General features: G+C 35.6%; 1 protein-coding gene across 3 annotated transcripts; it reads right to left on the bottom strand.

The window, feature by feature from the left end:
- Positions 1–441: 441 nt before the first annotated feature.
- LOC147855333 (uncharacterized) lies at positions 442–9727 on the bottom strand. Of its 3 annotated transcripts, none has more exons than XM_087330601.1 (9): positions 9502–9727; positions 8007–8119; positions 7855–7926; positions 7733–7768; positions 2882–2927; positions 1451–1538; positions 1257–1314; positions 1065–1150; positions 442–614 (listed from the first exon to the last, which is right to left on the bottom strand). In XM_087330601.1, exons 1-8 carry the CDS (start codon positions 9608–9610, stop codon positions 1100–1102), a joined length of 573 nt encoding a protein of 190 aa, XP_087186727.1. In that variant the 5' UTR covers positions 9611–9727; the 3' UTR covers positions 442–614; positions 1065–1099. The 3 variants fall into 3 exon arrangements, with proteins under 3 accessions (XP_087186727.1, XP_087186726.1, XP_087186725.1); XM_087330600.1 differs by having other exon boundaries at positions 442–927; XM_087330599.1 differs by having other exon boundaries at positions 442–1150; positions 9502–9726.
- Between the last annotated feature and the right edge of the window lie 3142 nt (positions 9728–12869).

A 12869-nucleotide genomic window follows, 5' to 3' on the forward strand; every position in this document is an offset into this window, starting at 1 on the left:
TACTCATAAAAATACATCCTAATCAGAAAAACAGGACTATGAGTTCTAGTCCCAATGTCCCCGATTATTGTGCGACATCTCACTTGTTGGGATTCCTTGGCGGAAAGAGTAGAAAAACAAGTTCCATGGCATAAAGAATCGGGGAGCCCAGAATATATTGACAAAAAGTAAGAAAAGGGATCGAAGGCCTTCCCATTGTACGAGGAAAAAGAATAATTTCCTATATTGACAGTAGCACACCCTACCGATTCTGGTCTGCACATCTCTCCCTATCTCTGCTCCACAAGAGAAAAGGTTACAGGTAAGAAAACAATGTTCTAAAATTTGACTCATCCATGTCAACTATTGATATTCAATGGGACACAGGTTTTTTTATGAAATACATTCCGGGTAAACATCCCCAGCATATGCAACAAGACACCAAAACAAATGACAACTAGATGAGAATAGAGATATTATCATTTCTATAAAATATATCTCATTCACAGACCCATATGAGATATCAAGTCTGAGAATGGAAGTTCCATAATTTTTACAACAAACCCAAATATAATGATTGATTCATGGAAATGACAGTGTCCAAACACATTTCCACTGTCCATAGTAATTTCCAACTTCCCCAAAAGAGGCATTGCAAAATGTGGAAAAATATAAAATATAAAAGGAAACCACACCAATTAGTTATCTAGAACTCTTAGATACATAAATACATTAACGCATGCACTCAAAAGCACATTTTATCCTAAAGTCCTGAACCATGCAACTCTACGAAAATTTACTACCAATTAAGAAATAAGAGACAGCTATGTATTCATTCATGTAAGTTCCAATCACTAATTTGGAAAGGTGATACAATTCTGTTGAAAAGGATAAGGGTACAAAATGGTGACAAGATTTGTTTCATGTGGCTGCATCAAAACCTGATAACTGCAAGAAATACATGAGCATATATTTTGAATGAAAGCAAATTTCCAGTCAAAAGAAACATTACTTGAGTTTAAATAGTGGTGAAGTTGTATTCTCGAAGAGAGAGAGAGAGAGAGAGAGAGAGAGAGAGAGAGCACCTTTGCACTCATTAGTAAAAATGTAAACGAGAATCCTACTCCTTCGATGTGACGACTAAGAGTCCAAGTGCCGCTATCAAGATATACTATCGCCACCACAGAAAAGAACAAGAATAAAGTCCCTTTACATTATCACATTCCTTTCACTGCATTCATACTCACTAAAATTTGCTTATCTTGGACCAAACTCACCTTTAAGAAAGGTTTTTCTGTCATTAGAATGGTCATCCAACCAACATAAGGGAGGAAACTGCACCCCACATAAAAAGAAAAGTCTAATTTATTATTTAACATGCATTTGATGCATGATAATAAAGCAATGAAAAATGGTGTAATTTGCTATAATCGTTCTCATTAGGCTACATTCATGATGCCAAATCGCTTACCCAACAGCACGACCCATTATGTGTTTCTGATTCAGCCACATTTGTCCCTTGGCATAAAGAAGCCTATCATCACGAGGATTATTATCCCCTGCAAATTGGAATTGGAAATGATTAGGAAATATCCTTTTTAACTTGCTAAGATATCCTTCCTCTTCATTATATTCATCACGAACCCACATAGTAGTCTGTTTATAGAAAATTCCCATAATATACTTACATGTAAAAGAAAATAATTATGTATTTGCTTGTTTACAAAGTTACCTATGTTATGTGCTCATAGGCTCCTAATTCATTAACACATAATTACAAAATTAAGATTAAATACAGTTTATACATGAAAAATATTTACATATGATTATGAATATTAATTTGAAATTTAGCTTGGGAAAGGGTTTTACTTGTTTTTAATTACTGATTGATTGCTCTGTAAATAGTAATAATTTTTATTATACTTCTCTATGAACCTTGTCCACCACATAGAAAGCACCTGGATGAGTGGCTCGTTTCTTCTCACAAGTATGAACCATCAGCCATCATTTTTCAAGATGCATGACGACCTATTTCTAAGGTTTTGTCAAAAATATACATGCATGTGTCTACCCTCATCCATGTTTTCTTTTTTGAAGTTCATTGAAGTAAGATCCAACATGATTGCAGTATCCTCATTTTATGAGTGTTTTTCAGTTATAAATCATCTTTAGACTTTTCAAAACATATGCATAGGTACAGAATAATCGAAGGTCTACTGAAAAGTCACATCAACCCACAGTGAGTGATAAGGGATGATCATTCCATCTCCTAACCAACACAAAGCCATACATAGGTACAGAATAATCAAAGCTCTACTGAAAAGTCACACCAACCCACAGTGAGTGATAAGGGATGATCATTCCATCTAACCAGCACAAAGCCATAGGTACAGAGTCAGGGAATATATATTGAGAAGTCACGTCAACCCACAGTCAGTCATAAGGGATGATCATGATAGTTTTCCGTATATAGAGATCACACAATAATTCCCTGTCAAGGGTTGGTGGCCCCTGTGAAAGGGTTACAGATCACAAAACCAAACATTTGAATGTATTTCTGCTCAGACGTTAACCAGAATTACATGGCTGCATGATAAAGGACAGCGCACAGATGCATTGTATATACGAATTGTTAAGGACCATGATTCATTGGTGTAACACATCTAATAGCACTAATAAGAGAACTTTGTAACGTAAGGTCTCATTGCAGAAAAATAGATGTTTGGGCACAGTTCCTTTAAGAAATTAATACCGATAAAGATAGGAAAGTTTAACCGAATTTCAAGCTCAAATTTTAAACCAATAGGATCCAACCTTACTCACCCAAGAAACAAAATAACATTAATTACATTACAAAAACATTATGCCAATGAAGCCAGCCATTAGCTCAGGAAACAAATACCTTTAGTCAATACATCAACTTCACCAGTTTCCCTGTCTTCATGAACCTATTGGAACAAATTACAGTTGTGAGTTACAAAAGTGAAAATGATGCGTGGAGTGACCACCATTGCTTACAGATCATTCGATATCTAAAATTTTCATGAGTGCATGAATGTTATTTAGTGATTCTCTATAAGTGGAATATTCAAAAACTGTAATTCATACCAACTATCACAAGCGATAACAAAATACTATGAGCTTTTAGTTTGACTGAAGACAAGGATTGAACTCATGCACCACTCAAATACAGCACTACACTCCAAAGGAAGATGTGAGTGGATTCTCAAAGATGCATAACAAAATAGTCTTAGAAATCTCAGAAGGCTTGTTGTAAGGCAACAAGCTCATTGTCATATTTAACATCTTCAAACGACCAAATCAGCCTATGAGATCCAAAATTGCATATATATGAAATTGATTTCCTGGTAAAATATAGCAAAATTCAGTTTGTAACCAAATTTGGTAGCTACCCTGAGTAGCTCGGTTTATGATGAAAAGGAGGTACATAATTGCAACTTATCAGTAAGGAAGCTTATTCAAAAAATGACACTATTTAATCGGGTAGTAGAACAACCAGATTAAAGGATGATTACAAGCTTGTTTGAAAGTAGAGGGACACCTAAGATTACGTCAGTATGAGCCGGCTCACAGGATGTATCATCATGCTAGCTTCTATACCGATGTACCTTAAGGTATTGATGTTATATTTTTGACTGGAACTTCAAAGCATGATGCAAAACCTGAGATAGAAGGCTACTTATAATATTGATATGCCTTCACTCCAAAGGGAATATTGGACGTGCAGTGATAGCATGTATTTGCCATGAGAGCTTAGATAATTATATAAAATTATGTAAGTATGATGATTATAAGCAATACCTACGATATAGATTAATTTAGGCAAAGAGAATCTCTACATAGCCACATTCTACATTCCTCATAAAGATTCAAACTACTCTAGAATATTAGGGTTGGCCCATGATGATCTTTTCACAGACTTATGTCAAGATATACTTGTTTTTGAGACGTGCATTGATAGCACATATTTGCCATGAGAGATTAGATAATTATATAAAATTATGTAAGTACGATGATTATAAGCAATACCTACGATAGAGATTAATTTAGGCAAAGAGAATCTCTACATAGACAGATTCTACATTCCTCGTAAAGATTCAAACTACTCTAGAATATTAGGGTTGGACCATGATGATCCTTTCACGGACTTATGTCAAGATATACTTGTTTTTGAGACGTGCACTGTCGGACGTATTTGCCATGAGAGGTTAAATAATTATATATAATTATGTAAGTCTGATGATTATAAGCAATACCTACGATAGAGATTAATTTGGGCAAAGAGAATCTCTACATAGCCACATTCTACATTCCTCATAACAATTCAAACTACTCTAGAATATTTGGGTCGGACCATGATGATCCTTTCACAAACTTATGTCAAGATATACTTGTTTTTGAGAAGCTTGGTAAAGTGTTGATTATGGGAGATTTTAATGCTAGAGTTGGAAAATACCACAATGTGGAGCTGTTGAGAGAAAATATAGTGGATCCTTGTCTATTATGTGATTCAAAGGATTGTATTGTGACAGATAATTGAAGAATTCTAATACATATTCTTGACTGCACAAACTTGATTGTCTTAAATTGTATAAATGTTTTTCCTTTCACATGTTTACTAGCCTCACGTGGAGGAAGTGTGGTAGATTATGTATTAATGAAGGCATATGATCTATCTATCCATGGTGAATGCATTTATTGGTCCTCTATCCCTTGACTCGAACCATAAGCCCTTATACTTGGACCTTACACTGTCAAACTCCATCAACAATGTAGTAGAGTGAAAGAAGAAAGAAGATACATCATTCAACCAAGTTACAAGGATAGAAGTTGAGAACCATTTGTCAAAACTATTTAGGCAATGATGTTAATGAAAATTGGAAACATTTGAAAGATATCATCCTTGAGGTAGGATATCAATAATTTCAAATGTGTTGATGAACATAAAAGATCTAGTTTCCCATGTAATTCTTGGTTTGGTGAGAAATGTAAGATGTATCTCAAACTATATTAGTTTGCAAAAGGGGAACGGGAACGGACCATGGCACCAATACAAAAACGTAGTGAGGAGAAAGAAAAGACAATACTTGCAAAAAGGAAAAAGAAAATGGTGTTTAAACTCCAACCAAAACTAACATGGAAACAACTCAATGGTATATGGAGGATATTAAAGGTGAATTTACAAATGAAGAGATGCTAGAATATGTACAACGCCTATATACGTGTGAGGGACTGGCTCCTATGGTTGAGATTCGAGAACATTGAAACACCTTGTAATACATGCATTGATATTGACGGTGTCAATAAGGGAACAAAAGAATTGGCTAATGGGAATGCAGTAAATATAACTCATTACAAATGAACTCTTAAAATAGACAATGCTACATACTCGTTATTGGATAGCAAATATTATAGATCAAACTATTAAACAAGGTTTGCTAGATTATTGGCTCATGAATTGGATTAAGCCAATTTTTCAAGGCGGAAGATAAGAATTAAGCGTAAAAATTTTGCACGATCATGGTGAGCTCAACTATTGCTAAATTGTATAGCACTACAATGGAGCAAAAGGTAAGTGCATGGGCTGAAAGTCAAAACAAACAAGCACTTGGGCAAGCAAGTTTTAGACCAAACCAACCTATTGTGGATCATTTGGTTACACTAAGAGTAATTATGGAAGAAATTCGACTACAAGGAAGAACACTACATTGTTGTTTTGTTGATTTTAAATGAACATTTGATACAATACCACAAAGTGAGCTTTGAACTAGAATGGTAAAAATTGGCAAACCCTTAAGAGTATCCAATTGTTATTGCATGATTATATGAGCAAGTTAGATGCCAACTAAAAAGTAAGGATGGGTTCTCAGACTACTTTTAAGTAACATGGGGGTTAAGCAAGGATGTCCACTATCACCTACATGCTTTGGTTTACGCATATTGATATATTGGAAGAAGTGGTGAATAGGTTGCAAAAGGAAGATTAGATGCTCCAAAACTTATGCAACAAGCTATCTTATTGCTTTTAAGTGCAGATGGTGTAGTTATCTTTTCATATGATTTTGATGGTATTCAACGTTTACATTGACCACTAGAAGCATTTTGCCATAATAATGGATAAAACAAAAATGATGGTAATGTCAACCATCCAACCTCACCAATATCCTACGCTTACATACACAGGAGAACATATACAATTTTTGCAAAACTCTCAGTATCTTGGTATCGATGTACCCACCACAAATAAATAGTGCATGCTTTAAGTCTAGGCTTGAAAGTAGTTGGAAAAGTAATTATATGCCTGAAAATCAATGCAACCAAAGTGATACTTATGGATGGGAAGTAAAACTAATGCTATTTAATGCCATGGTAACACAAGTTCTGCTTTATGGCGGAGAAGTGTGGTTAAGGCACTACCACTCTTAATGCATGGAATTAGATTGAGTAGATTCAAAAGATGTTTTTAAGAAGACAACTAGGAATTGAATCCACACTGTCTATTAGGCTATGTTCTCAGAAACAAGTGTTCAACCTAAAGAGATATTGACACTACAGAGAGTATATAGATACATTACAAAAGTCAAGAATATGCCAAATTATAGATTACCACATCGTGCTTGGAATATTGGATATAAACTACAAAAGAATCACAAAAGTAATTCTCTCATCTGGTTAGGTAGTTGACATCAGGAAATGGTTCAAGAGATGGGTGTGGAAGATCTCTAAGAGCTTTCAAATGATGCTATGAAATAGGTAGTTATTAAGGAAAGGTTAATGGAACCACTAAGGAAGAAGTGGGAAGATGCTTAAAGGACAAAATTAGACTATTACATTCCAAACATTAACCCTGAATGTTGGATTCATTGTAATGCAAGAAGGCCTATTGATCATATTCAGCCTTCTCATTACTAACATGAGTATTAACTCTTGTGGAGTCCTGGCGCTCCTTCACACTGAATTACACAAGCTAGGTATTTAAGTTGCATATGGCATCAAACTTAATCAAATACGAAGGCATGTAAGGTATGAAATGAAGGGTTAGTATAGCATGAGTATAACTTCTTGTTACTATCTACAATTCGTGAAAGCTATGATGACATATTAGGAATTGGATGATGACTTACGTGCCACACTAAAGAGAACACCTAGAAGGTTGAGCTCATATGTGTATGCATTCATTCATACATCAAGTCTTTGTGCTTCAAAGTATGTATCAATATCCCTTCTAAGGAGACACACATCAAGAATACTTGTGTACTTGGAACCCATCCCCGGTGCTTCCCTCGCTTTGGAGACCTCTCCATTCTCGATTGACCTATGCTAAAGATCTTTTGAAGACAACAATTTACAAGCTATCCAGCTTGAGAATCTTACATGTACTGAAAACAAGATTCTTTAGTCTCTTTTTATCTTATTTACTTCTTTTCTTTTTACTTAGTAACATTTATTTTGGTTTCTTATTGAAGACAAGACAGCATTTAAGATGTAATCTCTTGTTTGGTCTTAGAGGCAATTTTGGCCTCTTAAAAGACGTTAATAAATCTTTCTTCTATGGACGCTAAAACATATATAATCTAATCTAATCTAATCTGTGTAATAATAACAAGAAGAGAAAAGTATATAAATAGCTTAAAGAAATCATAACTTCTAACAGTAGCATGATGAGATTAAAACTGAAACCTTAATATTTTTGGCAATTCAGAAAGAAATCAGAGGTTGAAATGTACATCACCTTGATAACCCTATGAACTATCGGAATTTCTCGACCCTGCAAAAGCAAAATATGAGTCAATTACGGTGGATCATAGTTAAAAATGTTATTAGGAATTGTCAAATTAGAAAATGGTTACATACATCTATATTGAACACCACTATCTCTCCAGCTCGAATAGGAGCATTCCCCATGTATAGAAACAAAATGTCTCCCTGAATTCATAATTATTTTTTACAGATCAGCATCTTCAGTTTTATATCAACTTTTATTTGATGGATCTTTCAAACCATACTCTTTGAAACCCAGGTTCCATGCTGCCTGAGAGAACCACCACCACCGGTGACTCACTACCAGTGTAGTATATCAGACCTTTCCACATTATAAGAGCTGATGATACAATCATACCTAAAAGAGCATGCATGGACTATCATTAGAAAATAACATATAGTTTTCATAAGATATATGAATGATCAAAACAAAAATCCAACATTGATGGTGTGCTGGAACTTCTTTACTAAGGAGCTTGGATCTCATGATAAATTAGAAGGAATTCATGGGAACCATGCATCTATTACTCAATTTGGGAACTCTTCTTCAGAAACTTAGTCAAGGTCATATTGTTACCAAGATTTTATCTTGACATTTCAATCACTTCCCATTGAAACTTTTTGTTTATGCTTTAGGCCTTTTTGTCTAATGTTTCACAAAACGATGAGTATGAATACTAGAGTAAGTTAGATAGATACATTGATTGTTCTGGAACCTGATGTCATGTGATCTTATTTCATGTTTCTGCTGTGTGAAAAAACATTAAATTCCTTTTTTAGGCTAGCTTCTAAATGGTCTCTGAACACCCACAATTCTCATAACCAAAATCACCTTAAGGTTAGAGCAAAAGCATCAATATAAAGATGAATATCTGTTCGTTGAAAGAACAAAACAGATTGATCAGCCCTCTACCAAGATCATATGAGTTTATGAGAAAATAATGTGAAATTTCTAGATTGGTTACAGAAACACCAAAAGAGGGAGTCCCAATGTTCAAAAAAGACAGAATGTATAAGTTGTATCGCAATATCCAAAACTCTAGTTTCAACTTTAGCCAATTGTGAATCAGGATACATCCCAATTTCAATGTCTTGGCACAAAGACCTCCAAATATTCAGATATTTGTTAAACAGAAATTCCAAGTTATGACAAATGTTGATGACGGTTTTGCTGTTTTTTTTGGTCAAGTTGAAATCGTGTTTAAGCACAACCAATGGATAAAATGCATCACTTATTGTATCTCCCTCACATTATATGTACATATATCTTATTGGTGTGCATAACATGAAGCTTGAAAATGATGGATCTAGCTTTATACATCATCTGCTTAACAGCATCAACATGATTAGGGAATGATCTATCTATCCATTTATAAAATTCTCGGATGAAGAAAGAGAGAAAGAAATTGCACACACTGTTTGAAGTGAAAAACAATACGAAAGGAATTAAACCCTAGTAAACAGATCTGCAAAGAGAGAGAGAGAGAGAGAGAGAGAGAGAGAGAGAGAGATGAAAAATGAAGTAACAATAATCAATACATATACGCCACAGTGATTTCCACAAAATTACAAGAGTACAACCACCCTCGGTTTCTAATATTCTGATCAGAGTATACCACTCTGCCATTATTTCAAACAAAAACAAGAAAAGAAAGAGGAACGGAGATTCTAGTAGATATGCAAAACTAGGCTAGGGTATGGGTATGGGTATGGATATGGAGAGATTGAGAAAGAACGAACCGAGTGTGATGAGTTGCATCGTGAGCTGTCTGAATTTGATGGAGCAGATGGAATCCTTGGCCTCTCTCAGGTAGCCAGAGAGTAGGCTGGCCATGCCACCTACTCTCATCTCTTCCTCTTCCTTCTTCTTCTTCTTCTTCTTCTTCTTCTTCTTCTTCAGATGGTGATGGTGATGGTGATGATTAGGGTTGACAGAGACATAGACTGTTTTCCATGGCTTCTCTCTGTCTGTGTCTGTGTCTGTGTCTTGTCTGGGATATATGTACAATAGATTGATTGTTTGTAAGAAAAAACACCTTCCAAAACCTCCTCAGAGATTGTTACACATATTCATCATCATACATACATACATACATACATACATACATACATACATACATACATAGATGATGATTTGTATCCCATGCGCGCATTGACGGTGTTTGGCCATCGGCTTGGACATAAACTGGATAACCAAGATCTGGCCGGGTGATCTTCAAGTAAATTAGGCTTCCAACCATTTGTTAGAACCGTTTCTCGTCACATGCCGATGCCGAATTGTGGCGAAGCTTGACATTTCTGTCCAGAGGAGTTGAGACGGATCAGTAGTCCGTCATGCCGAATTTGAACTGCATATTCAACACATAATGTCTTTGGCTTATCAGTATGTCTTGGGGAATGCAGATCACTTCGATCCTGAGGAAGTAATGAAGGTCTCCTAGATCCTTTATTTCAAAGGTTGCAAACAATTGAGACTTGATGTCGACGATGTTACGGGCATAACCATAAATTATCCCATCGTAAGATTGTACCATAGTATTCTATACCGTGGATAAAGTGTGAGGGTTTAAACGAGAGTGTAAAGAAGGGAGGACTACTTTTAATCCTAGGAATTGAGACAACCCATTAAGGCCAAGTGTGAACTTGCCTGGGGCCCTTTGGTTTGGCTATAAATATGAGGCCTAGCTACCCTCATTTGACAGATTATCGACTACGTCGAGACAATTCTGATCTTGTGGTGATCAACTCTTGTAGCGAGCACACTATTACCATGTACGACTCGATGGCACGACAGTGGTATGGGACACCAATCGAGGCTTGAGTTCATCTCAATCCCTTCGCTCGGGGGTGGTCGAGTGGATCGACGCCCTTCTTTCTCTCCTCTATTATCTATCTATCTATCTATTATTTCCTTATCATATGCTTACATTAGGATTGACCTCTAACAGTTGGTATCCAAGCCTTGATTCCTAATGTTTCTTTTGTTGTGTTTTGTTTTTTGATGGTGATCAATCCATGTTCGTTCAAGCATGATCTAGAAACGCATCAACAAAGGAACTTCGGTACTTCCCTTAATTTTTATTCTATTCTTTCTTCTCCCATTCTAATCATGTTTACGTCATTATGTAATCATTGCAATGATTCAATTACGTTGTAGTGGTAATTCTTTGGTTATATAAAGTGTACATATGTTACATATGCGTATGAGTTCAATACCTCCATTGCCATGTATTTGGTATGCAATTTGTGTTGTATGCATAAGAGGTCAATACCCCGATTGCGTATTACGTAACATACATATGTTACGTATGCGTATGAGGTCAATACATCAATTGTCATATTTTGGATATGTGATTTGTGTCATATGCATAAGAAGTCAATACCTTGATTCCATATTATGTTCTCGTACATATATTACGTATGCAAATAAGGTCAATACCTCAATTGTCATATATTGGATATGCGATCTGTGGCATATGCATAAGAGGTCAATACCTTGATTGCGTATTACGTTCACCCTTATCTTTGGATGTTACATGTGCGTAGAGGCTAGATGCCTCGATTACATCATTTGTTGGTTATGTTTTGTTAACGATTCTTTGATATATATATATATATATATATATATATATAATCACATGTATACGTATTTAATCGTATACATGTCATAAACATATATGTGTGTATATTAGGAATTTGTTACGTTATGTTAATTGATCAATGGTTGTCTTTTGAGGTAAGGATTTTGGTGGCCATCCTCACATTTTTGTGAGAATGATGTAGTCACCATCCTTTTTTAACAATTTTTTTTTGTTATCCCCCTTGGTCACCTTGATTTTGCTACACGTTAGAACGAAACAAGCATAGCCACAATGATGTTGTGAGTGTAAGGGCTTGACCCACTTCATGCGAGGTCACTCTTATGAAACACGTATCCAAAGTTTCGCACTCGTTACATGATTACGATGCCACCATGAGATCATCATTATGAAAGGCATTTGTAATGAAGTAACCATGTGATGGGCCATGTGGGCCTACTATGGAAAAGAAGGCTAGTGTTGGCTTGACCATTAGGTTGCCCCTTATGGTATGCCATTGTAATGATGAGACTTGAGGTTGGGTAACGTACCAACATAGTTTTCTAGTTAACGAGGGGGAATAAGGATTCTAGACACATATGTTTTCTTTTAAAAAAACATATATGTGCAAATGTCTTTGCATATCTCTCATACGCATAAACATTAAACATTCAATAGGAGCAAGCCATTTGGTTAGCTCAAGTGTTTAATGGCTTTGTTCTCAAGGTCTCGAGTTTTAATATGACCAAGACAATACAACATTATTGATGCATATGACTATAAAACATGTTTGGACTTTAGGTCTAAGTGCACTTTGGGGTCCTCGTAATAGGACTTAAAGAGCCAAAACCACATTGTGGGCACATAGACATAGTTTATTGTTAACATTTTTTCGTGTATAAACTATTCATGATGCGAACAAACATGGTTGAGCCTCGGGGAGACACCATGTAAAAATCGATATACAGATCAAGGAAAGACATTCATTTGTCACCCCCATGGTTTTTAAAACACCTTTGTGTTACCATAGTTACCTGATCTTGAACCTCATTTCATACGTCCAAAGGGGTGTAGACATGAGATAATGATATCGATTAATGTTTTTCCGTGATATGTGTACATCAGACATTATGTTATGGCGATTTGTCTGACCCTATCCTATTTCTTTGCCAGACGTTATATTCTTATGACTTATAATAACATCCCGATGACATCCTCCCAAGCGGATGCAATTCAAGGAAATACTCCTAGGGTAATCCCAATTGAGTCGTATTTTTTACAAATACAAAATTTCCTTATTTCTACCTTGAACGAGATTTCCAAACTTCAACACTCTCATGGTGCTCTAGATGCATGGGTCATTAGTATGCAACATGATACTAATAAACCAGATGAATGTCAAGGTGAACCATCATTTGTTGTCAAGCCATTTAGAGGAGAGAAAAAGGAAAGAACCGAAGAAGCAATTTGCACATGGCTTGATCAATGAGAGTTTCATTTTAAGCTCTATCCCAAGCCAAATAGTACGAA

Source organism: Azolla caroliniana, unplaced genomic scaffold, assembly GCF_043228905.1.
Source record: "Azolla caroliniana isolate FFs.n. ecotype wild unplaced genomic scaffold, voAzoCaro1.0.p SCAF_14, whole genome shotgun sequence".
Taxonomy (NCBI): domain Eukaryota; kingdom Viridiplantae; phylum Streptophyta; class Polypodiopsida; order Salviniales; family Salviniaceae; genus Azolla; species Azolla caroliniana.